Source organism: Dermochelys coriacea, chromosome 25 (genome assembly GCF_009764565.3).
Source record: "Dermochelys coriacea isolate rDerCor1 chromosome 25, rDerCor1.pri.v4, whole genome shotgun sequence".
NCBI classification, from domain to species: domain Eukaryota; kingdom Metazoa; phylum Chordata; order Testudines; family Dermochelyidae; genus Dermochelys; species Dermochelys coriacea.
The window spans coordinates 10655757-10681731 of NC_050092.1; the positions used below are offsets into that span (position 1 = coordinate 10655757).

The 25975-nt window shown below is 48.8% G+C and overlaps 1 protein-coding gene across 1 annotated transcript; it reads right to left on the reverse strand.

Annotated features, from left to right (window-relative positions):
- Window positions 1-8342: 8342 nt before the first annotated feature.
- On the reverse strand, window positions 8343-25031 carry RNF126 (ring finger protein 126). Its single transcript, XM_038384434.2, has 9 exons — window positions 24742-25031; window positions 16766-16824; window positions 14731-14794; window positions 13951-14195; window positions 13101-13169; window positions 12941-13010; window positions 11646-11739; window positions 9357-9472; window positions 8343-9120 (listed from the first exon to the last, which is right to left on the reverse strand). The coding sequence occupies exons 1-9, from the start codon at window positions 24814-24816 to the stop codon at window positions 8971-8973; spliced, it is 942 nt and encodes a 313-aa protein (XP_038240362.1). The 5' UTR covers window positions 24817-25031; the 3' UTR covers window positions 8343-8970.
- Window positions 25032-25975: the final 944 nt, after the last annotated feature.

Genomic DNA, 25975 nt, shown 5'->3' on the forward strand with positions numbered 1-25975 from the left:
AAAAGGAGTTCTTGTGGCACCTTAGAGACTAACAAATTTATTTGAGCATAATGCATCCGATGAAGTGAGCTACAGCTCACTTCATCGGATGCATTATGCTCAAATAAATTTGTTAGTCTCTAAGGTGCCACAAGAACTCCTTTTCTTTTTTGCAAATACAGACTAACACGGCTGCTACTCTGAAACGTGTATACAGTGTATGTCTATAAGCGCCCAGGCAAATTAAGCACCCAGGGCTGTGTCATTGCTGGAGGGTGAGCGGTAAAATCTCTGTAGTTCTGTTCTTTGGGGTTCTCTGTGCTGCATCCGCTTGGCTTTCCAAAAGCTGAAATCGCTTGTCTACAACTTGTGCCTTTGCGAGACAGAGTGGACGGCGGCAAGGTCTGGAAAATGGCAGCTAGATGGGCCCATTCTTGAAAGGGCACGCACAGCAGTGATTGCCTTCAATATCTTGGTAAAGGTGTCAAATACTGTATGTGTGAAGCATTAGCTAGGTACAACATCAAGACCTGTGATGGAATTTGTCCTGAAGAGCAAAGCTAAGAGGAGAAATGAAACAGGGCGTGGATGGTTTGAAAAGAACCAGCGACTCCTGCTTTTCCAAGTCCTTGTCGTGTGTGTCCCTTTCCCCACCACCAAAGGGCCGAGAGGGCTTTAAAGCAGCAGAGCGGCCTGCCCTGCATTGCTCTTTCACAGCCCCATGAAGGACGCCCCGTGGCCAGCGTAGAGCCTGGCGGGTCAGACTGACAGCCCACAGCTCAAAGAAGGGCACAGGCCCAAATGGGCATGAGCTCACTTTGTCCTAAGACATTGGATCCTGATGCAGCCCAGTAAAGGGATCAAGGCGATGGGACCTTTTTCACCCTCTATAGGGTGGCTTTGACTCACCGCCGAGATCCTCAGGACTCATGACCACCCCTGGGCATCCCCAGTAAGGACCTAACTAGGTCAGCACTGAGCATGGCCAGATTTGGTCCAGGTGATGAGCTGGTCCCAGCCATCAGAGTAGGGTAGAAGGGGAAAGAAGCAGGAGAAACAGATCTGACCTCCAGCTGGTCCCATTAATATGGGTACTCCCTCCCCCATCCTCAGGCAATGAGCCAAGAGAAAGAAAGCCATGGCTCCATTTAAGCTCTTGTCAAAGAGCAGGAGACACCCTCAGGGAAGGGTCCTCAGGAGACTGAAGTAGCCAGAGAGGCTGGGCAGAGAGAAGATAGGGAATGAGTTCGGGGTCACTCACAGCCAAACAAGACCCAGGAGGCCAGGGCAAAGCAGGGCCCCAGATACAAGAGCAGCCCACGTAGCTCATCAATGGTACTCCAGGGGCATCGCACTTCATGGCACTGATAATGCTCCCAGAAGACGCTTGGACTTCATACTCCTCACCGTTTCCTCCACAGACAAGGACAATCAGAGGGAACCAAAGGGCTCCCAGGTGCTGAGAAGACTGTGCTCTTGTCCTGTGTTCACCAGGTTACAGCCCAGCCTGCAATCCCTGCCCTACGCAGTGAATTTCAGGCAGGGGAAGCAAGGCCTGCCACAATGAAAGCAAGACACCCGTGCTTCCTTCTACACCTCACTACGCAATGAGTCACCCTGCTGCTACCATCTGTATTTGGAAGGAAATTCCCTTCTCTGGACATCAGCAGCACGAACTGGGGCAGTGACTGGATTTCCTAACCGTCGCCACCCCACAGACCAAGCTCTGCCAGAAGAGAAACTTCTCACCCAAGGCCTCCATGCCGGAGCAGCAGACGACTCTGCCCATCCGGTTGGGCTGTCTGGTTAGGCCCAGGGGAAGCCAACAAGGTAGATCTGAAGCCAGGTGGAGAGAGGAGACGATGGGTTCTAATTGCTAGGAAGCAGCGGTTCAAAGTCGATCTCTGGGTGCACGCTCCTCGTAACTGCGAACGGCGCGTGGGTACCACCAGTAATGGACGAGCTCAGCTCTGTTACTTCTCTCCAGCAGGAGCCTTCAGCCCTGCGGAGTCCAGCACACTCAAGTTTGTAAGGCCGCCCAATCACTTGGAGTCTCAGCATCTTTAGCACGAGGAAAACACGGGCCTGTTGCTTATGCACCAAGCATTACAGAACTACTTGGAAGGTGGGCTGCGGACCGGTAGACTCCAGCTGTGACTGTGTTGAGGAAAGGAACTGTGATGCAACAGCCCTGTCAGGGATCGTCATTTGTGATACAGGAACATTGACATAGCCAATCTGGGATCAGGACCAGACGGTGCTAGGTGCTGTACATAGAGCGTGAGCTCTTTGGGAAAGGGATGCCAATCTAGAAACAGGACAAAGGAGGGAAAACTGAGGCACAGAGTGAGGAAGTGACTTGCCCAAGGGCACACAGTGGGTCAGTTGCTGAGCCAGGAGTAGAACCCAGATCTCCTGACTCCCAGGTCAGAGCTGTACCCAGTACACCACACTGCTGCTCCAGCCTGACCAAGAAATTCCTATCCTAGGTGTATAGTACACAGCTCCCCTCTGATCTCGGGAGGCACAGGGCCTCTCTCAGATGCAGCAGAGCTACTTGCTCCTTTGTGCTGGTACACAAACTGGCCTAGCTTCTCACACCAGGGCATGGCGCTGTGCCCAGGACATCAAAGGCTCCACTGTGGAATCAAGTAACAGCAGCTGCCTGATCCTAATCACTGCGCTTCCCCTCCTGGAGCAGAAAGACGAGGAGGAAAGTATAAGAGGGAAAACCTCTAGTTATTTAGTAAGAATCCAAGTCAAGCTCCAGGAAGTAGCCCAGTTTCTCAGTAACTAAATGGGGCTAGTGGACTCAACCCACCCCATCAGACAGACAACAGCTTCCCTACTACAGCAGCATCCTCTTACAGAGCAGGAAAGGCCACCTGTGATCCCATGCAGAGCATGGGGCTCCTGATCTCACCCACTAAGAGACAGTTCAGGAGATCTCAGCTGCAGGAGAATCTATTTGCCCCCACCTCCCATCTCAGGAATTAATGCTGGAGCGTGGTTCTGGCCAGAAAAGCACACGCAAGGCTTCCCTCTCCATGAAACCCAGAGCAACACACAGCGGGATGGAAGCTTTAGATTTTATTAGTTCGTTACATCCCCTAGTAATGGGCGTTTATGTTGCCCAGCAGGGACTCCAGCCCCTAACCAAAAACAGTTCCAGGAAGTGCCTCATTTTGCACCTCACCCAGTTCAAGGCATGCAGGCGTGCTGGTTTGAGTTACTTCTATAGCCCCCTTACTGGGCACTCAAGAGTAACCTGACCACATCCACCTAAGGCATCGCCTCCCAACACCCCTCTGAGGTGGGACAGTGCTATTATCTCCAGCTTACAGAGGCTGGGACATTAAGGCCCAGATCCCAAATCTTTAAGGCTCTGAGCCCAAATGACTTGCCCAAGGTGTGTGGCACCACAGGGAATCGAACCCTGGTATCCAGAACCTAAGGCTTGTACTTTATCCAAAGTCATCCTTCATGTGTCTGAAGGCAGCTCGGTCCTTAAAGGGGCACAGGCTACAGCGCTGACTCCAGTTTCCTTTGAAGGAAACAACTGGGTGAATGTAGCGATCTTGACAATGGCTGGAACCAGACATAGCGCAAGCACGGCAGCATCCCACACAGGGCTCTGGCAGTGCACGGTTCTGCAACACCTTTGCTGTGCCAGATTCTGGAGAATCAAAACTGCACGGTCATTTGGTAACATCAGACGTGCATGCTGACTGGAGCAGAAACCACCAGACTTGTTTGCTTTGTCACCAAACCAGATTTAGAACAGGTCTGTGCTCAGGGGAAAAAGCTCATGCATTAACCCCATGGTGCCTTCTGCTAAAGAGAATCAGGTCTCACTCCACCACTGTTAGCCACAAGGGACTGAGGTTCAATAGCTAGCAAGGAAACTCTTGGAAGCCTTCTGGCAGTTTGAGAGACTGTGTTTTACAAGCATGAATGAATTAAGCCACCCTATACCTATGTGGAGTAGATGACATCCCTGTTTTACAAGTGGGAAGAAACAGTAAAGGTGTCCAAGGTCTCAGTCAATGGCAGAGTTGGGTATAGAACCTACCTCTGTCTCCCAGACCTGTGTTTTAATGGAGATAAGGGCTTTCTTCTGTCCATCCTGGGTCTAATCCCACTCATCCTCAGAAGCAAGATCAACGGGCTGAGAGAGTTGGCCCTCAAGCAAGGCAGCCCTGGTGACAAAATTCCTGCCTCACCCTCCAGCTCAGGACGTTCCAAACAAGCCACCGACCCTGATGCAACATCTCGAAGATACCAGCCTTTTGAAAGATCAAAGGAACTTCCCGACACTTGTCCACTTGGTGAGCACGACAGGAGAAACATTCCAGCACTGCTGCTCACTCAAGCTCCCCTGGGCTTTGCTGGATTAGACCCTGCTGTGAATCCCAGACACGCTTTCGGTGGCCACGCGCTGCACTCACAGTTGGGCTTTTTCTCCCAACATTTTAGCAGCTCTATCCTCTAGCAAAATGGTCTAGTTTTCCTTCCGAAACAGTTTAAGAAGAGGTGCTAGACAAACCTCCATCCTCCCTTGGATGGATCTTAAGACACAGACCTGTGCTTAAGGGTTTCCTTAGACTTCCAGCAGCCTCAATAGCATAGCTGAACTAGGATGGACCAATGCCCTGCACATGACAGAGCATAAAGAACTGGAGGGAACAAATACCCTTCTGGACAGATTTTCAGCACTGGTTTTCTTAAGGACTCAGCAGCATCCCCGGAAAACCTCATCCTTAACGGGAAGGGGTTATGCTGCCATGATCTAACTCTCTGGGAGGACGTGGGGTTCCCACTCCCGATTTGAGGCTTTGGGTACTACCACAACCATCACTGCTATGTGTTTAAACAGCCCCTGGGTTTTCATGGCACTGGTCCCTCCTTTGTGTCAGTAACAACCTCAAAGTTGCGCGTTCCCCACAAAGCAGGGCTAGACCATCTTGCCCCAATGCATCTTTAACAAATCTATAAAAGGCAACACATGGTGCACAAGGCAAACCTGCGAGCATCTCAAGAAAGATGCAGTTGAAAGTCGTGGGGGTGTTGGCGTGACCCTCTAAAGAGGATACCCAGAGTACCATACCTCCCTTCCCACCCAGAGCTATCAAGCTAACATGAAACAGGGCAAAAGACTTTCAACAGCACAAGGCAACCAAGAAGCGAGACAAGAGGGTTTGAAGTGTGTGGCAATCCAAGTGACCCAGCTGGCGTGTAACAGCCAGTTTGTTTTATGAAGTGTCACTGAAACAGAAAGTACAGCTGCAGGATTACTCAAGTCATCCTACCAGCCTCTCCCATGGCTCCACTTCACACACTACACTGTCAGCGTGGGCCCAGCAGCCAGTCTATCAGCTCCTCTGACTCTCCACAGCGCAGACTGCTTCCTGGTTGCATTCTCAACCTTTCAGAGCACAGCCGAGCTTCTGCCCTTGAATCCTAAAAACAGGGACTGCCCTAAAAGCCAACCAGCAATGGGGCCTTAGGACAACAAGTCAAGTTAGAGGAGTCACCAGTATCGTAGCCTGGCAACATTAAGCAATGGGGAACCAGTGGGACACAAGGAAACACCAGATGAAGTATGAAGCAGAACATGCCCCAACAGTCTGGGTAGAGGAGCACTGGAGCTAAGCTGGAGAAGTCAGGGAAGGGTCCATAAGTTGATTTTGCCAGGAGATCCAAAGACTCAGAGCCCAGATAGTTAGGTTTTGGTTCTCACTGCTTTTGCCCCAATGGAAATACACTATGGCGGGGATATACGGAAGGCAGTCAGTTTTATATGGATCACCCTAATCACAACGGGGCACACTTTGGCCTTCGTCACTACACATCCTATAGCAATGGTATCAAACATACAGCCACGGGCCAGCACAGTACATTTATGTGGTCCACATGGCTCATCTGGAGTCTAAACTTTCATTTTATAAAAAGGTTTCTAGCCCACCGGTTATGAAGATAACCTTCCAAATGTGCACCAAGTCCAGCTGAGGCAGCAGTCTGTACCTGAGTCTGCAGCGAGCCTGAAACAATGAGATAGGTACGTACTCCCTTGCTTACCATTAACCTTCCTGGGGCTATAACACACATGACCAGCGACACTTTAGATGGCAGGGTGAGCTATTTCTGGTTTTAGCAGACCGAAGGGGGGCAAGGGAAGGGGAGCTGGATCCACCAGTGGGGGACTGGAAGTTACTGCACGGGAGGGAAAAGAGGTGACAGACTGGAGGAGAAATGGAGAAAAGCGGCTGGAAGAGGAAGAAAGGCCACTGATCTTAACCAGGAGCATATTTCCCTTCTTAGCACGATGGCAAGGACTGAAAAAAGAAAAGTTTCATTACGACATAAAGGCCAGATCCTCTCCTTGACCTTTGTGCAAACCTCCCAGTGAGCCCAGTGGTAGCTCCGCTGTGGAGCGAGGGGAGTGCGGAGTCCTAAAATTTACATCCTGAGCCATAGATCTTAACTAAAGGTATAAGCCAGGCCCCTTTGGCCCCCCTGGCCCAGAGTCGGACTAAAAGCCTTCACATGAAAGCTAGGTTAGCGGGGTCAATACATGACCTGGCTGACTGCCACGAGACACCTGAGAAAAGAACAGAAGACAGCTTGCAGTTGTAACATGTAACCCAGAGCACCACTTTAAAGGGGAAGAATGACAAATGGTTTTCCCCCCAATCATCTTTTCAGCTCTCAGGACATTTTAGCTTTGCCATAACCAGATTGACACCTCTGGGCCTGTTGCTCCACCTGCCGGCAACACACAGAACTGCAACTGTGAATTTGCAGGGTATGACAGATTCTTTCTGTTAAAAACCTCACATTACTTGGGGCTAGTCCACACTACAAAAGCTTTGGGCAAAGTCCCCTAGGGAAGATGCAGCTTATACTAGCAAAAGGAGTTCTTCTGCTTGTGTAGTTAAACCATCTCCCTGAATGAGATGAGCTAGACCAGCAAGAGTCCCTTTTGCGGTATAAGATGTGTTTACACAAAAGGTTTTGCTGGCAAAGCCGTGAGTTTGGGGGGGGGGGGGGTGATTCGCCCCCCCACACCCTCCACTCCTGACATAGCTACATTGGTAAAACCGGTCAACCTGGCCTTGGAAATGAGAAAATGCTCTTGCACCTTGCCACACAGTCCCGCCCTGGAGGAAAAAGGATCTCTACAGCAGACTCCTTACCCATCTTCCTCCCCACGTACACTTCTGTGAAGGCCTTCAACACACATAGCCGAGATCCATGGTGGTGAGAGATGCAAAGACTCCAGGATTCCTTCTAAGGCCAGACCACGCCAGTGTGGCCAGCTTTCAAGAAGATTTTTTTTTTTTTTTTTTTTTTGGAGACTCCTCCACTTGACTCCAGAAATAAGTTTCTGCCTCTCACCCTGAAGACACAGACAGCATCTTCTATGGTCCGACAGCTCGACTTCCCACCTAGCTCCCTGCTGACTGTGCAGCCTCAGAGCTCAGTTGGATCCACACCCCCACGGTGCTTCTCTGGGGTCTTCCATGGGATCAGTTGCTTCACTTAATCCTCCAGCTACAGCTTGTGTCACAACCTCCCCTTTACATGGGGCAGGTCCCTCTTTCCAGCAGGCAGGCCTGGAAAACCCTCATCTACACAGGTTCCTACTATAGATGCCTTCAGAATCACACCATCCACCACTGAAGCTGAAGTTTTAAAGTGATCAGAACAGTAAAGGAAATATGTCCTGACCACAACCCATGAAAACGTAACTTTGAGCATACCCGCTCCAACTTCTTCTCTCCAGAGCAAAACAGCTTATTAAAAAACCTCATACCAAATCAAAACTTGCCCCCCCCCCAAACAGTAGGACAAAAGTCCCGTCCCCCCCCCCGCCGCTACCTTCCCCACAGCAAACCAACTCTTGCAAGGAAACCGATTCACAAGCTCCTGGGGATTTTTAAAGCAGCTGTATTTTGAAGTAGCTTTGAAATACATTTTTTTCCCCAAGCATCACTTGCTCTGTATTTTATCTGATCACGATGGCGTTCGGCTGGTCCTCGCTCTGGTACGAATCCAGTCCTGCAGCCAACATTCCGCATCCAGGGTGAGAGAACGGCAGGACTGCGGGGTAGAAATACAAAAATCGAACAAAGATGCTGCAAGTGTCTATCCCACAGCGCTTGATTTGCAGGCTGGCAAGGTACATGGGCGTTGGTCAGCAGGAACCTTGTGCTAAAGAAGTCACAGTGTACCAGCATATACTGGGGAGGGAAGGAGGGCCCAATGATCTCAGTGCAGACTGGCTTGCCACTGAGAAGGTATCGTACAGCACTCAGACAAGCTTACCCTGTATTTATCCACAAATCATGCATAACTTCTTGTTGAGCTGAAACGTCCATTTATTTAACAGCAGTAATAATTTAAAATTATAAAAACCCTTTCTGTGTTGAATATGAGAAGGGTGAAGTTATAAAGAAAACAAAAAGGGACTGTGGCAAGGGAAGGCTGGATAGCTCGGTCTATTCCAAGAGTTCACATTTTCTGTGGCAACTCCCTGACCCTCACTCACCCTCCCCACCTGGAGATCCTCGGCACAAACCGGATTTTGTTACACTGTCATTTTAAAGGTTTAAAACGTCAAAGCATAAGGGATGGAGGAGCGGGGGGTGGGGAGAGAATATAAAGAGCAGAATCTCAAAACCATACAAACCACCTTCCCCCAGTTGGAGTTGCAGACAATAGCTCAGCACCTTGGGTTTCCAATCTGTGAAGCTTAATGGTCTTTCACAACAGTTTTAAGAGTCCACACAGCGACACGATGAATTCAGAGATCTTCCTCCCACTGGAGAGCCGGAGGTGTCTCGTCTCTGATGAACCAGGGGCCTCGTGAGGGAATTTCTGCGTTTTGGTTCCCCCCCTTGCTCCGCTCCGGAAGGCCCTTAGTTGCTTACGTTGGCTAGGGAGGAAGGACTATGGACAGGGCACGCAGGACAGGGGCTGGACTAGGATTCATGAGTTGTTTGATGAGTTTTCATTACTTGGTGAGCTGGAGGAGGAGGAGGAAGACGACGACGAGAAATTCATCCCTGTGAGTCCTGGGGGATTCGTGGCAGTGTTTTGTCCACTTAAACTTTTCCGGCACACGGGACATGTGTCGTGCTTTGGAAATTTAAAAAAGAGTCAGGAGAGAAAGGATTAGACATAGGACATGGGAACAGCGTAAGTAACAGCCGGTCATGCTACTGCCTACCTCCTTCTTCAGAGGCAAAACGCTGCTCATGCTCAGGTATCAGCAGAATATAGAAATATTTACCGATGGGAACAGGATAATGGAACATGTCCAGAGTATAATATTCCCCTTGCATCAAAGGGATCCGCGCACTGGTGTAACTAACCTGTTCCAGCCAGGGGACTATACAGCCATTGTGGAATAGATGATTGCAGGGTAATTGCCGGACATTTTCACCAAGTGTGTAATCCTCTTTACATACAGGACACTCAAGCCCGGAACCTGCAAGGCACAAAACCACAAAGTGAAGAATAAAGAGGGCTGACTGGGTATCATTCATTCACCGCTTGGGAACAGAATGAGCGCTGTCTTTCCCAGCCAGTTCAGAAATTGGTTCAGAGCTGCCCAGCTTTGAAAACTCGCCACGGACATGCTCCAGCTCACCTGACCGAGTCTCTTTATTCCTGACTTAGGTCATCTGGCCTTTCACAGTCTCCCCAGCACTGGGGAGAAAACTACTGCCTCCAGAGCTTCTGCCATTTGGGATAGCTGCCTGTATCTCTCCACCTTATTCCCAAATTCCTCTCCTTCCTTACCTATATTTTCTCCCTTACTCAACATGCTGCTGCCAGTGTATCATGTGTAGGCTAGGAAGGATTCGATTTTTATTTTTAAACGTCAATGTCACTGTACACACAAACCCACAAAAAAATATTTCCATCAATCAAACAATCATCAAAATTGACACACCGGTAAAGAAAGAAAAAGGCAGTTTGAGAACCTATTAGAATTTGAGTTAAGGAACTTCATCTTGTATATTGACAGGTGAGGTCGACAATTTGTATTTTAACAATTATAAAACTAAACTTTGAGTCTCAATGAATACCGTCATTAAAGTACTGACCGATCCCTCCCATCATTCCCCACCATTGTGAAAACTGAAATCAATAAAAACTGAAAAAAAAAAAAAAAGCTTAAAAATAAACACTGATCGTATAAAAAATAAAAATCAAAGTCTGCCAGGCCTAATTCTATATGAACCCTAACAGATTCAAATCTCTCTTCCTGTAAGCCAGTCTGTCCAGCATTTTATTATGCACGGCTATGACAGCCAGCAAACACTATTCGCTGCTCCCAAGAGATTTTTACATGCAGTGGCTGCACCAGCACTGACAGTTTCAGGAGAATTTTACACTGCTGCAGCCCCACCGGGTGCATTTTTACCACTGTGTCATCTAATGCTGCTTATAGCCCATCTAGAAGACACAGTGGCAGAGGCTGGCAACCTGACCAGAATCTGACTTCAGGTGTCAGATCAGGCATGAAAAGAACTTGATGCTCTCAGACTCGGGTTTGGACTCTGAGGGAGCAAGGGAAGGATCTGGTTCCCTGTCCCCAGAGCTCAGTGGAGGTGGCAGCAGCTGGCTGAAGGAGTCGGCAGACAGCTGCGCAGCTCTGCCATAGAAGGAGCACTTCTCCCAAACAGGAAGACAGGCAGCACCAGGATGCAGAGAAGAGGCTTGGAATGCACCAAGAGCCCACGTGCACTGCTGTGCAGGTAGGGGTGGGAGAGACACACAACAGTACAGCAGATGCAGGACAATGGTGGCTTAGCCAGGCAGGTGGGCTGGATTCCATCCCCGTCCTGCCTGCCTGCCAGGAAACCTCATGGCCAAAGGCGCGGGGGGCTGTCTGAAGCCGCTGCCAGACAGCTGCGCTCCCTGCAGGGGCATGCCTCTGACTGGGTTTCCCAGTCCTGTAGGAAGGAGCCCCAGCAGAGTGCGAAGTGTCATGTACCGTTTGCACCCAGCAGTGGCATAGCTAGAACCTCCCGGGCGGTGAGCGGAGCATGGGGGTGGAGACCAGACAGCGTAGTCCGGCACAGCAAAGGTGGGGGCAGCAGTGTGAGTGAGAGCCTTGCTACCTGAAATGAAGCCAATGGGATGCACCCAACTACAAGCATCAGGTTTGGGTCAGGTATGAAAACAACTCAACAGGTTGGGTCTAGGCTTTAAAATGAGGCCTGAGCAGATCTCTAGGCAGTGGGAACCATGCTGCCGGCTGTTCTACACCACCAGTCCTACGCTGCAGTGCCACTGGGTGTGAGATTCCCCTAAAAAGCGACAATGCTCAGGAGATAGTAAAGACCTCTCATTTCCAAGACAGGCTGCAGACTTGGGAGACTGAGACAGTCCGTCAATTTCTGTGCTGGCTCCAATCTTTAGAAGTTAATGTAGCTAGACACATATAAAGATGAGGCAGTTAACGGCCTATTGCAAATGTATCAGCTTTACAGTACTTCTGTTCAGGCAGGAGAAGGAGAGACCTGTGCCTAGTTCTGCCTCTGGAATTCTTTTGCTCTACGACAGATAAGTCGCTAACATGAAAATCCCAAGGGAAAAACCACATGAAAGCTCTTTGTTGGATTCCTCAGTGAAGGAGGCAGGGGACGTACCTACGTGTTCCTCTGTTATCTGAACAGTGGGGAGCGCTTGGATCTTCTCTTTGTCTGCTGGAGGCGGCCCAGTGTTTTCAAATTGATTTAATAACTGAAAGACAAAATGCCATATGGTACAGGACAACGACACTGGCTGGATGGGACATAGGATTTGTTAGGCCAAGGTATTGAGCCATCTAACCGTGTCCTGTCACGTGTATCCGACCTTTACTGCTGGCTAATTCCCGATGCTTCAAATATTAACTCCCCACCATGGAGCTCGGCAACTTTGCAGAGCTGCATCGAGGAGAAAGATTCCACCCCGACCTCTGAATGGACCAGCTGACACCCCTCAGCACAAAATGTAACATGTGTATTGATAACGGGGACCACAAGTCTTGAACCCTGGTCCACAGGGCTCTTAGGAGCTAGTAAGTTCCAACCTGCCACCCAGGGACCTGCTAGCAGTTGCCAGAATAGAAGCCCCTGGCAGAGGACTCCAGTCCTGGAATCCGATTGGTTCACAACTTCTATGCAAATCCAGCACAGGAACAGGGAGTTGTGCCTACAACTGGGATCTCCCTACTTTGGGCTGCTTCCTAGTTCCAGATTCCTGCTCCAACCACTAGGTCTGACCGCCCATGCCCCAGTCATGACAACTGGTCTTAGAACTCTCCAGCCGTGAATTCCATTTGCCAAACATATGCTAAAGGAATTATTTCCTCTTAATTTAATGGATGCCTGTTATCAGACACCGTGAGGAATACCAGGAGCAGAATCAAGCACGGTCCCTCTCTTCTACCTCCCTAAATCACCAACAGCCATAAAACAGGTTGTCAGCTTGCAGCAGACAGGAGGAGAACATGCTTGTCTGCTGGAACCACAGCCAAGCCCTGACTGAAACATGTTTCTGCTCATACTGTTCCCCACTAGGCACAGAGCCTGTATTTTCAAATACTTTGCTTCCTTTAAGAAATCGTTACTGAAAGGATAAGCCACTGCAGGGGAAAGGAAATGCACAAGGAGGAGGGCTCTGTTTAAAGACACGTGAATCATGAAACAAAAGACATTTTCCCTGGCAATGGAGTGCAAACCCCAGTGCCTCATGTAGCTACTTTTACACACATTGACTCAACGCTAGGGTTTGGAGACATACTGGACTGCGAGTCCCTACTAACCAAACCAGATGTCAGTGCTATCCCTCTATGGAAGGGAGATGGGTAGATTCTTAGAGAAAGGGTTCCACCCCAGTACCAACCACTGCACATGAGCATCCCCCAGTGGCAGAGGCATAGATCAGGTGCCAGGTTTACCTGTGTAATAATTGCATCCAAGCCATTGGCACCCCAGGCATAGTCCATTGGATTCGAATGCAAGACTCCCCTTTAAGAATAAAGACAACAGGGTTTTAGTCTCCACTGGGGCTGCACACAACCAGACCTTTAGGTAGAGTAGCCTGTAACTCCAACTCACCAAGGGCCTAGTCCTAGGTTTGGTATTGTCGTAGGTGCAATAATGCCGTTGACCAGCTGCTGTATGATTCTGAAAGACAGCAAAAATCAAGATCAAAGAAGAACTAGGATCCATTAAATCCCACAAATGGCCCTGAAGTCCAGAGTGGGTCAGAAATACTGTGGTATCATCAGAGGGAATGAAAGGTAAGACATAGTATCCGGTTTAAGGTGCAACTGCATCCTAGTGACTACTTATTTCTTGCCACAGGAAGAAGTCGAAGGATTTTATTCAGAGAGGACCATTTTTCTACACAAAGGTGGGAAGTGGACAGTGTCTCTGAGATGCACTTAGAGAAAAGTCAATCCACTCTCTAGCATAGGCCTGGGAGGTAGCATCATTTCCAGCTGCTGACTGTAAGGAGCGGAGAAATTCACCAGCAATCGGACATATCAGCTGGTTTTCATGCTGCTTTGCCCACAAGTGACCATGCTCAAGGAAAAGAATCAGGGCAGACAGATGCTTACTCAGTCTAGGGCATCTTTTAGTTAAAAGCTCCCAGGCATATTCCCTTCTTTGCGGTATGACCTATTGTAGAGTATAGGTAAACCACAGCCAGCAAGTCAGTTTCACTCAAGATACAGGCCAGATAAGGGTTCTATTCCAGCTGAAATGTAATCTCCCAAAAGCAGCTGTTTGCATAGGAAGTAAGGCATCTGTGAAGGAGAATAACTCCATGCAGGAAGTGTTTAACAAGGGACTAGTCCTCGTGAATGGATAACACGAACAAATGTTATGGTTCACAGCTAAACCACCTTAAAAAGAAAAGCAAGCCCTGTGCACTGAGGGAGCACTAGAAAGCACTTCTCACCCTTCTAGCGTAGGGACTCCCTCGTGCCTGCCAGCGGCACGCCGTGCAGTGAGACGGGCTCGGGGCTGCCTTGCACCATATCTGTGCCGAGACTGGTGTTCTCTCTCCCGCCGGTTCTCGGAGTCCCTGTTGTCTTCAGATTGGCCACTGGATCCAAAGGCAGGAAACTCAAAGCTGTCATCAAAAATCCCAAAGGCAAACTGGCCATAGCCCTGTGGCAAGGTGAATAAGTGCTGATCTACGTTCTGTGGTGAAGAGAATTCAAGGCAGGTTGGTCACAAGGAGAGAGCTCGGCTTTTTCTTCTACTAACAAAGGCCTCTGATGAGACAAAGCCAGACTCTGCAGACTGCTCCAGCATCACAGTTGAGGGATCTGTGCTGAGCAGAGGCTCTGCAATGAGCAGACAGCATCAGCTGAAATTAGACTTAGGAAATAACCATTATTTTTCTGAAAGCCTCAGTTGCCACACAGTGTCAACTGCCGACTCTTTAAACGGTGACCCTGGCATGCCCAGATAAACAGTTCAATATACCACAGCATGGCTCCTCTAACAAAAACGGGATATGGGGAAAACTCAGCTGTCCACTGAGAAGAATGCCAGGCTATTTAGAGAGTTCTAGAAGCGGCACTTGGATGATATTTACCTCTAAACTTTGACAGAATCCAGGGGGACAATATAAAATGATCTGCCTGCAGAAAATATTCAGATTCAATGGCAAGGAAAAAAAAAACAAAACCAACAACAATCTAGCAGGGGATGGGGAGCGGCTATTACTCACCTCGAATGGATGCCTGCTCTGATCGCTGGTCGATGTGGAAGAGCTGGAACCATTCTCAGCATTCCTGAGAAGAGCGAACAGCACTGGTTAGCCTCAGGAATGCAGACTCGCAACAGCACAGGGTAGATGGAAAGGCTTTTGCAGCAGAGGGAAGCCAGGGATGGGATCTTGGTAGGGACAGACATCACACCACTTTACGAGTTGTGCAAAACCATTTCACAGGCAACACATTTTCTCATCAGCTGCTGTTTTCCACCACAATTGCTCATGTATTTTTTTTTCCCCTCGCTGTCCCTTACTTCCTTGAATATTCAGACCTTCCTCCCCCCTCAATCACCCACCTCGTACGCATCTCACGAAGTTGCAGAACAGTAACTTTGCTAGGGAAGAACCACCTGTTACATCAGCCAAGCATTCTCTACCCATTCCACCCCTAGGCAACTCAGCTACGTTCTCCGGAGCAACATGAGAGTAAGATTTAGGATGACAACATGACAACGATGCAAACATGCTTAATGCTGCTGTTGGAAACCCACTCATCAGAACCAGTCCTCTTTTTTCCCCCTACTGCAAAATCACATGACCAGTCAGAGAATGAGAGTTAGCAAATGATTACAAGAGAACAATACATAGCGCTATGCTTTCAAAAAGCCATGAGCGTTACTCCTCATGGCCCATGTGCATGCCAAATGTTATCTTGGTTTTACAGCAGAGTAAACTGAAGTTCAGAACACCCGAGTGACTCTGCCTATGTCACAGCAAGTCGCTCTCAAAGCTAGGATTAGCTAGGCACGATTTCTAGCTCCATTTACCAGACAGTGCTGCCTTTCAGGATGGAGCTATGCCTCTTCATGGGTTTAGAAAAACCTACTGCAATCCAAAGAATAACTAATGAACACTTGATACAACTGATGTATGCAGAGACTTGTTTGTTCTTAAACGTATAAGTAAGTGGACTTCTTTAACATCTTGTCACCTAGCATTGTTTAAATCTCAAGGTCACTCTCTCTGCAAGTCAAGACCAAGAATCACACTGCGTGTGACCTGCACTGGCAAACACACCATTACAGCCAAAACAGGTCAGCACGTCCACACATTAAAGCATTTTTTACAAGACAAAAACCACATCCTGTACAACTATGTGTGTATCACTGCTTCCTGCTCTGTGTATGGATAATAGTGGGTGTTTCTTCACAGTGCCCTTTGAGACATCATATGCTCTCTGATTTTGGGGAGGGGGGAGCTACCGCCGATTAACCCACAGCTAGGTGCTACTGTCTACATAGCAGAAAAACTGTTAGAAATCAGCTACTGTCATGCTTACTATTTCATTTAAATTAATATATATATTTTGGTAGTGCTTAAGGACCAACCAAGACCAGGGCACGATTGTGCTAGGCACCCTGCAACACAGAATAGTAGACGGTCCTGCCCTGAAGAGCTTACAAACTAACTAGACAAGACAGATGCAGGGTGGGGGAAGAGGTAGAACATACAAGCAGAGTAAACAATGTGATGGCAGCAAATGGGATTTAAGTTGCACGGTGGGGGTTTTTTTTGGGGGGGGCGGTTAGTTAGCAGGGGATCAGTTAAAAGCAAAGAAAAGGGCAGGGGGATGAAGGGTCAAGGCATGGGAGAAAAGAAGTATGGAGTGAAGCTAAGATAAGAGACTGTGGGGGAAGAGAGGGGTTTGGAGCAAGCAGCCCATCAGCACAGGGCAGAGAAAGTCCAGTCAAAACTGCAGAAAGTTCTCTGAATGGTCCACAGGTCACTAGCCAGGATGTCAGGCTTCCAACCTTCATGGTTGGGAAACATGTTGACTTATTTGTGGACACAGACTGTGCGAGTTAAGTATGTTACAACCTTGGAAAAACCAAGTAGCTGGGCCCCCAACGTTGTCATTGCGAAAAGCCAAATATCATTAGAGGTTGTCCAACTGGTCCCCTTAGTTTGTAATATCTCCCACCCCAGGAAAAACAGAACAGAGAAGATTCCAAGTCAATGTTCACGGTATCCTTCAGGAACAGCACATTACCTGGGCTCCTCAGGAAGTTCTTCAATAAAACCAGATTCACACCTTGGGCAAATATAATCCTATAGAAGAGAAAAACTATATGAGAAACTCAAGTGCTAGAAAAGAGTTACAGATAATATCTTCCATATGGAGAAATGGAGAAAAACCCTGCGTTCCATTCTCCAGGATGGATTTTCCAGCTAGCCAACAGGCATAAGGCACAGAAAACTTGACTCTGTGCACTCAGAATAAACTAAGAGGTGAAGTCAGGCAGTGCGCCACTTCCCAAAGTCCACCATGCTTTAAGTACCAAAGAATTCACTGTTTTGAGTCACTGGCAACAAGCAGGAGCTCTAAGTCCTGGAGAAGGAGGAAGCCACCTTTATGGATTAGATAAGGTAGGACACATAGCACTGCAGTGCTATGTAACACTGAGCTCAAATTATTCATATTTAAGGGGACTAACTAGAAATTGGTCTTAGTTCATGCAGGCCACACCAACTTTCACAATGAGGACCAACATGTAACAATACATGAAGTTAACAATTCCAGAGAAAATTCCAAACTTTACAGCCTCACTCTTACTATCCTTCCCCAGGTACAGCTGGATTAACTACAAATGTAATAGGCAGCCTTTCTACCTCACACTTTCTGGAGCATTCTTTAGTTTCTGATAGCAATTGAGATTTCAGGAATTCTGGCTGAACTTATTCTGTGCCTTTTATGACTAAAGGCTACAAATCCCAGAATTCCATGCTTGTTTCTCACCCTTTTGTAAAAAGAATCTCTACTTAAGAGACTCATGGCTACACCCTTCTTCTGTCTCCACACGGTATTACATGAACCAGTTTTAAATGCTGCATAAAACCATTTCAGGCATAAGTTTCCTTAGTCAGTGTGAACAGGGCAAAATTGTTATCAAATCATGTTTTAAAAGCATTCTATTATGCAGAGATTAGATTATAGACCACAGAAAATCAAGCAGTCTTTATAACAGTTTTAAAACCATTAGCATATGCCTTCACCAATGTTCCCTTTAATTTTTTACATGCATGTATGGAATGAATTTTGATATGTCCACCAATACGGAGGTGTTGTGTGGCGGCAATGGGGCTGAGGTGTTTGGAGTGCGGGAGGGGGCTCAGGGCTGGGGCAGAAGGGTGAAGGCTTCGGCTGGGGGTGTGGGCTCTGGGGTGGGGTCAAGGATGAGGGGTTCAGGGTGTGGGAGGGGGCTCAGGACTGGGGCAGATGGTTGGGGTACAGGGGGTGAGGGCTTCAAGTAGGAGGGTGGCTCTGGGGATGAGGGGTTTGGGGTGCAGGCTACCCCAGGAGGAGCGGGGGAGAGAGGACTCCCCCCAGCCCTCTCTTATCACAGCAGCCCGGGGGAGAGATTCCTCTCCCCGCCTGCGTGGCCGTTGATAGCCTGCCGCACAGCCATGTGGCTACTACACAGCTTAGAGGGAACTTAGCTCTTCATCACACTGGCCAGACAAACTTAAGCCTGAATCTGTTTGGAGCATGGTTTAAAGGTGGTTCAGATAACACTGGTTAACCCCCAGCACAGACAGAACATTAGAAAGATGACAGATTTTGATGTAGTCACAGGCGAAGTGAAAGCAAAACCACTGGATTTCCTGGCAAGGCAGCACGCATACGTGTTGATTTTCAAATGGCTTCTAGAGGACAAACTGTCAGAATGAAAGAGAAACAATGTGGAGTTACTGTTTCTGCCAATTACAAGGTCAGGAAGAACTAAGAGGAAAGCAATACCTAACAAGATCTGGGATTTTTCACCACACAGAGTACTTTACACTGCAATTAGACAACCCAGCTGACTCAGGCATGCGGGGCTGGGGCTGAGAGGCTGTTTAATTGCGGTGTAGACATTGGGTCTCTGGCTGCAGCCCTGTGCTCTGGGACCCTCCCACCTTGCAGGGTGCTAGAGCCTGGGCTTCAATCAGAACCCAGATGTCTACACCGCAATTTAGAAGCCTCACAGCCCCAGCCAGCTGGCATGGGCCCACCATGGGTTTTAATTGCAGTGTAGCTATACCAGTGGAGGCTTCAAGGAGACATAAGGAGGTCATTCTGCAACACAAACACTAAAATAACCTCCCTCACTGCATGCTCATTAGAGAAAGCTCTTTTGGTCTACCTCTATTGCTCCCAATTTAAGATGGGATCGTTTATAATGCTCAGATAGACTGCATGTTCAGAATCAGGAATCCTTCTCAGAGTAACGGATTCCTTCTCTACACACCTGCTTTTCTTGTTTATTCCCAGCTTTAACAAAGCGGCTATGTTTAATGACTATTGATAATTCGACAGCCCCTTTGAGACTGAAGAAACTCAAAGGGCTTAAAATTATACAAAGGAATCATGTGTCAGTAAAATGAGCCCCCACAAATAACTGCACACAACAATGCTATACAATACAGTGCAGCTGAAGAGAGGAAGTTAAGTGTACCATGCCCAATTTGAACTAAACATGACACTTAGGGCAGGCAAAATATAAACGACCAAAGTGGAATTTGCTAATTCCACTGATATTGATAGCTGGCTTACCCGAGTTTATCTTTTTAAAAATGCAGATGCTGCTTCCCCTACCACTTTTACTTTTGGGATTGTCACACTCATTAGAACATAAGGCATGTCTACATTAACCCGCAGCTTGAACTAAGATGGTATGAATAGCAGTGAGTGCTGTGCTATAATTCCCATGTGGACACTGCAGGCATGAATTTAAAGGTGCCAAGTCCAAGAGGACTAAATTAGTGTGAACTCAGGGTCTTTACATTTACACCCAAAGTGCCCACACAGGGGGAGTTACAGCACAGCACTTTGGTGCGCACTGCTATTCACACCCCTTTAGTCCAAACTGTGGGACAGTGTAGTCAAGCTCAAAGATATTCCACCTAGGAGCCGAGCTACCTGATTCCCAAAAGGAACAGGATGCAAATGGCCTATCCCTCCCCAAGCCATGGGGGGGGGGGAACCCAAAACATTGTAAGACCCTAGCTATGCACAGCAACACCCAAAATCCATTTGATGTTGTCTCTATTCAAGAGAATAAGGAATCAGCAAGACATCACCCATCTGTAGGAACTGTCAGTGAATACCACTTAACAGACACAGCTGCCTCCTCTCCCACACTGAACTCTCTTTAGATTTGCAGTCATGTTTCTACAAAATTCCCACAATTTGTATTTCAAATGTGTTCCTACCTCACCAAAATGCCTCCCAGGGAGTTGGTTAACAGCACACAGGGGCAGGAGTCTATAGAAAACTGGATCAGTCTCTCTGACTTTGAAATAAACGTCAGCCAATTTACTCAATTTCCATCAATGCCCCATTCGGATAAGAATTTACAAAACTAATCTATTGCTTTCCACACTCAGCACCATGAGCCTGATCAAGAGAAGCAAGTGATTTGCTCCTCTCAGCTTTCCTATTAGAGGGATATAATTTTGCCAACAGGCAGTTCTGAATACAGCAATCAGCAAATTCTTTTGCAGCTGGAACAGCACAATTGCCAAAATTTACTGCTTTTCAAACTGTTAGACTCTTTCCTTTTGTAACACATGCAGTGCCAGTTCCACTCTGGCAACTTAGTTTGCCATCAATAAGAGCGGCCTTCCTAATTTGGACCTCTGAAACAACCAGCTTCTTGAGCATCAACAACCTGGATTTTCAGCACTGAGCTATGTTAGGAGACAGACAACTTTTGCATTCACCACCAAAAGGATTGCTCCAATAGTTATAGGAAACCCAACTTAGTGTATTACACAAGGCTAGTGACCAATATATCTGGGAGGAAGGATTTTTTGGGGGGGAAGCGGGGGGGGAAGGGAGGGGAGGAACCACCACCAAATTCCCTACCCATCCTCTCAAAGCTCAAGAGTATTTAGCAGGAGCATATCAGCCTTTTAGCTCTTAAACTGTATATAAACAAAATATAAATCCAATTCTTTCATCCCGCTGAAGAACAGATCAGCTATACAAAGGGTTCATTTCACGCACTGCTCAAGTGCGGCTATCCCAGAAGTGAAACAGCAGGTGTTTAAAAGAACACAGCAACATAACATTGCAGGAAGAACTGTAGGTAGGTAGACTAATTAAGCTGGAATCTGGCCAAGAAATCTGTCTTCAGCATGTTTCGAAAAGCACTATGGAATCTCTAATGAGACCAAAGATTAAAGGTCTCAGTTTTATATATTTCAGAAAGAGTACTTCCAGTTGCTGACTCAGAAAGATGAGCGTCACCAGCTGCATCACCACACTGGATTTCCTCAAAGTCTTCCATTCAAGCAACAACCAGCCCTGTCCTTGGTTAGTTTATGAACCAGTGCTTGACACAAGTCTAAGGTGGCGTATCTAGAAAAACCTTGCTATAAACATTCCTTCCTGATTTTAAAACAGTCAGAAAAGTTTTTATCAAACAGCTAGTGAATTGAGGAGTTATCTGGAGAGCTGGATGCTCAGATTAAAGGCTGTGGGCTAAACATGCTTTAACAAAAATGTTAACCTCCCAGTTCAACAGTAGTTTGTCAAAATATCAGCAGAATCCTTGCTGTCACCCGGGAAAGAAAACGACACCCAGTTAATGAGTCTGAAGCTATGGTTAAAAATGTCAGTTATAACATAATCAGACTAGAAAATAAAACGTGGTATTTGATAGTCACACCTAAAAAAAATCTCCTCCATATAAAGAGTTATCCGGGTATATTCAGACACACCACACTTGGAGAATCAAGCATCAGGGTGCACTGGAAGGGTCTAACAGCAGCTGTTTACAACGATCATGTCCTGAAGAACATCCATTATGCTGGTATTTACATTAAAGCTAAACCAGATACAGACTGAAATGGGGGAGTATTTACCAAACAAAAATCAAAAACAACAAAACAAGTATTTTTGCAATTTTAGGGGGGTTAAAAAAAACATCAGGAAAAGGCAGAATCTTTTCACAGTTAGCATCACAGCAGTGCTACAGTAGCAGCTGAACAGCAACTGATTTAAAGGAGACATTTTCATTTATATTTAAAAATAATTTGACAACCTTCTCAGCAGCCTGTTACAATTTCTAGACAATCATTGAACTAATCTAGATCCCCTCAAAACAAAACAAAAATTGTAAGCTTTCCTCTAGTTCATTTAAAGATAAACATACAGTCCTCTGCACAATCTGCTGGCACTAGGTGTAAAGTCTGACACGAAAAGATAGCTTGCCATGGTGTTGTAGCCATGTTGGTCCCAGGATACGAGAGGGACAAGGTGGGCGAGGGAATATCTTTTATGGGACCAGGTTCCATTGGTGGAGGGTACAAGTTTTCAAGCTACACAGAGCTCTTCATCAGGTCTGTGGCAGAAAAAGAGACTTGTGTATCTCAAAGTCTTGTATACATAGCCGTGATGAAGTATACACTAGAGAACTTACAGCAGCGGACTGTACCAATGCAGGTGCACCACTGTAAGATCTCTCATGTAGCTGCTGTCTGAGTATGGGACAGAGCTCTCCTGTCAGTGTAATTAAACCACCCCCAAAGAGAGGCAGGAGAAGCTCTTCGGCCGACATAGCGCTGTCCACACTGGCGCTTCTGATGGTGAAACTTTTGTCACGCAGAAGGGTGGTTTTTTTTCCCCCACACTCCTGAACGACATAAGTTATACTGTACCGACAAATGTGGTAGTATAGATATAGCCTAACAGAAGATAGATTTTTGGTAGGATTCTGCAACTCAGACTTCACAACTGGGAGTTTCAAAGAGACCCAAGGGAGTTAGGCACTCAATTCCCTTTGAACTCCAATAAGAACTGAACACCTAACTTCCTTTTGCTCCTTCCAAAACCCCAGTCAAAGGGTGTGGTAAAAGCTCTCTTTATCACTGTATAAAATGCTATATAGATTTGAACTCTTAGAAGGATGATTTGACAAAGGAGTCCAGCACAACCAACTAACCAGTCACAGGCCTGTGAATTACTCTAGTAAAGGGAACGACTGACAGCAGCACACATTTACAATACACAGTGAAGCTCTGGGTTGATTTTTAAATATGAATTAAACTGGATTATTTGTGCACACGATTTAAAAAGACTTCCCTAGAAGCAATACAACTGTGAGAAGCCTCATGGTCTAGTGGCTAGAGTAGGGAAGTGGGTTCTATTTCCAACCTTGGCACTGATGTTTTTATGACTGTGGGTAAGTTTCTTAATCTGTTTGAGGGCTCAATTTCCCCAGTAATACAGGATTAATATTTAGCACCATGTCTATAGGGACCTGAGATATTCAGCTGCTAAGCGCTCTACTACAATGTCAAGTATTATATCTGGAACTCACCTACTACCAAGTTCATGGCACAACTTGAGTTTTCACTGTACACCGGATCAACAAATGAATTTCACTAAAGTGTATATAAATGTTCTATTGCAAATAGTTTCCTGGCATGATGTTAAGAGTTTCAGAAGAAAAAGACTCAGCATCAAGGAAAAGGCTCATTAACGTCAAAAAAACAAACTTGACGTGCTGATGACATTTGGCAACTCATTAATAGAACACATCTTGAATGGATTTCCTACAAGTCATGGTCAAACATGTTGCTTTATCAAAGTCACTTTCATGCCAATAATCAGCACTTCTTTCTCACCATTATGGGGGGAGGATGTTTCTCTCCTAACAAGTAAAGATGCATGGGCATTTTAGTTGGAGCTCAAAGCACATCGTTAAAGCACTACAGTGAGTGCAAAAAACACTCCTGCACTGGTCAGTGAAATTATTGTGTTTGCCTCACAGTTGCCCATTTCTACATTCCAAAGCATTACTTTCTCTAAGGGTTACACTCAGAGTGTCTTCACTGACTTAACAGGAAATCTTCCTGATAATTGGAAGAACTCTATCGCACATCCTAGGTTTTTTGTTTGGGGTTTTTCTGGTGCACATAGAGTAGAAAGCATGCAGCTTTAATTTGGAAGAACGTCACTTAGAACCTCTCCCTCTACTTAAATGAGGGCAGTGGGGCAAGAACCACCCAGAGGCATGGATAGGTGCCAGGAGACACCTTCTCTGGGTATCTGTTGTAGGCAGTCTTGGGGTGGGGGCATCTTTTGATCAAACATTCTGCAGTATAAGTTACCTTGAAACATTTAAAGTCACCCTCCCAGTCAAGTTGCCCCAGTTTGAAAGCCTGGGGGAAGGGTGTGTGGGAACAGCCACCACCTTGCAGTTTATCAGCAGGATCCCACTCTTCCCCACCACCCCAGAACATGCGGGGGGGGGAGAGAGAAAATCCTCTTCACCCTCCTGCTCCCCACCCAAGAGTCTCCAGTCCCCTTTGCTATCTTCCAACCCAGGTACAGCAAGGGGACGCCCAGCAAGCTAGAACCTCCCCTTTCCCCAACACAGAGCCCATCACCCTCCCAAACGGGCTTCCCCAAACCCCGCCCAGTACAACCCCCCCCTTCCCCTCCAGCCTATGGGATCCTTTTACACCCTTTCCCCGACCCCTCCAATCCCAGCTCCCCTCTTCTTTTAGCCCCCTTCTCTGCCTCCACTTCTCCCCATTGCCCCAGTCTTATCACTCACCCCCCTCACCCGGACCGGCCGCCCCCCCCCCCCCGCGCGCCTCACCGCCCCCCCCCGGCCCGGCCGCCCCCCCGCGCGCCTCACCGCCCCCCCCCGGCCCGGCCGCCCCCCCCCGCCCCCCCGGCCCGGCCGCCCCCCCCCGCGCGCCTCACCGCCCCCCCCCGGCCCGGCCGCCCCCCCCCCGCGCCTCACCGCCCCCCCCCGGCCCGGCCGCCCCCCCCCCCGCGCCTCACCGCCCCCACCCGGCCCGGCCGCCCCCCCCCGCGCGCCTCACCGCCCCCCCCCGGCCCGGCCGCCCCCCCGCGCGCCTCACCGCCCCCCCCCCCGCGCTTCACGGCCCGGCCCGGCCGCCCCCCCATGCCTCATCCCTCACCCGGCCCAGGCTCCCCCCCAGCTCAGGCCGCGGCGCCCTCCTCACCGGCAGGCGCGGAGCGATCTCAGCCGCGCAGCAATGGCAGAAATACCGTCCCGGCTGCGGGGAAGCCTCCGCCATCTTCCCCCCCACGCCACGCCACGCCACGCCCCACCCGGCCGGGGGCGACGCACGGCGCGGCTACGGCGGCCGAGCGGGCACGAAAGGCGCTCGCGGTGGGACGAGGCGGAGCCTCTACGACTCCTGAGGGGGGCGGAGCTGCTGAGAGTCTTGAGGGAGGGGGCCTCTGGGAGCCCACAGGGAGGGGGCGGAGCCTCTTTGCCTGGAGGGGTGGGGCCTTGAGTCGCTTTAGGGGAGACGGTTGAGGTGGGGCGGAGGGAACTACTGGAGGGCATAGCCACGCCCACTGGGGGGGGCTCCCGAGGAAGTGGGAGGGGCTAAAATATTTTGGGAGGAGGAGCTAATTGGTCTTCTGAGGGGAGGGGGAAGAGCAGGAGGGCTTAGGGAACGACTCCCTGCCTAGGGTCTGTGTCCCCTCACTGCACAGGGGTATAGGAGGTAGTGGGGGGGGGGAAGACTGCGCAAGGGTATGGGGCGTAGGGGGCTGCACAGGGGCGTAGGGGACTGCACAGGGGCATGAGGTGTAGGGGGCTGCACAGGGATATGGGGCATAGGGGGCTGCACAGGGGTGTAGGGGACTGCATGGGGGCATGAGGTGTAGGGGGCTGCACAGGGATATGGGGCGTAGGGAGCTGCACAGGGGCATGAGGTGTAGGGGGCTGCACAGGGATATGGGGCATAGGGGGCTGCACAGGGGCGTAGGGGACTGCACAGGGGCATGAGGTGTAGGGGGCTGCACAGGGATATGGGGCGTAGGGAGCTGCACAGGGGCATAGGGGACTGCACAGGGATATGGGGTGTAGGGGGCTGCACAGGGATATGGGGCATAGGGGGCTGCACAGGGGTGTAGGGGACTGCATGGGGGCATGAGGTGTAGGGGGCTGCACAGGGATATGGGGCGTAGGGAGCTGCACAGGGGCATGAGGTGTAGGGGGCTGCACAGGGATATGGGGCGTAGGGAGCTGCACAGGGGCATGAGGTGTAGGGGGCTGCACAGGGATATGGGGTGTAGGGAGCTGCACAGGGGCATAGGGGGCTGCACAGGGGTATGGGGTGTAGGGGGCTGCACAGGGATATGGGGCGTAGGGGGCTGCACAGGGGTGTAGGGGACTGCACAGGGGCATGAGGTGTAGGGGGCTGCACAGGGATATGGGGCGTA

Excerpts from the sequence above, each read along its gene's own strand:
- RNF126 (XM_038384434.2), bottom strand. The coding sequence starts at position 24,816 with ATGGCGGAGGCTTCCCCGCAGCCGGGACGGTATTTCTGCCATTGCTGC. Across the intron at positions 13,011-13,100 it reads AACCTAGGACTAGGCCCTTG|GGGAGTCTTGCATTCGAATC; the intron begins GTGAGTTGGAGT and ends TTATTCTTAAAG. Across the intron at positions 9,121-9,356 it reads TAGTCCCCTGGCTGGAACAG|CACGACACATGTCCCGTGTG; the intron begins GTTAGTTACACC and ends AAATTTCCAAAG.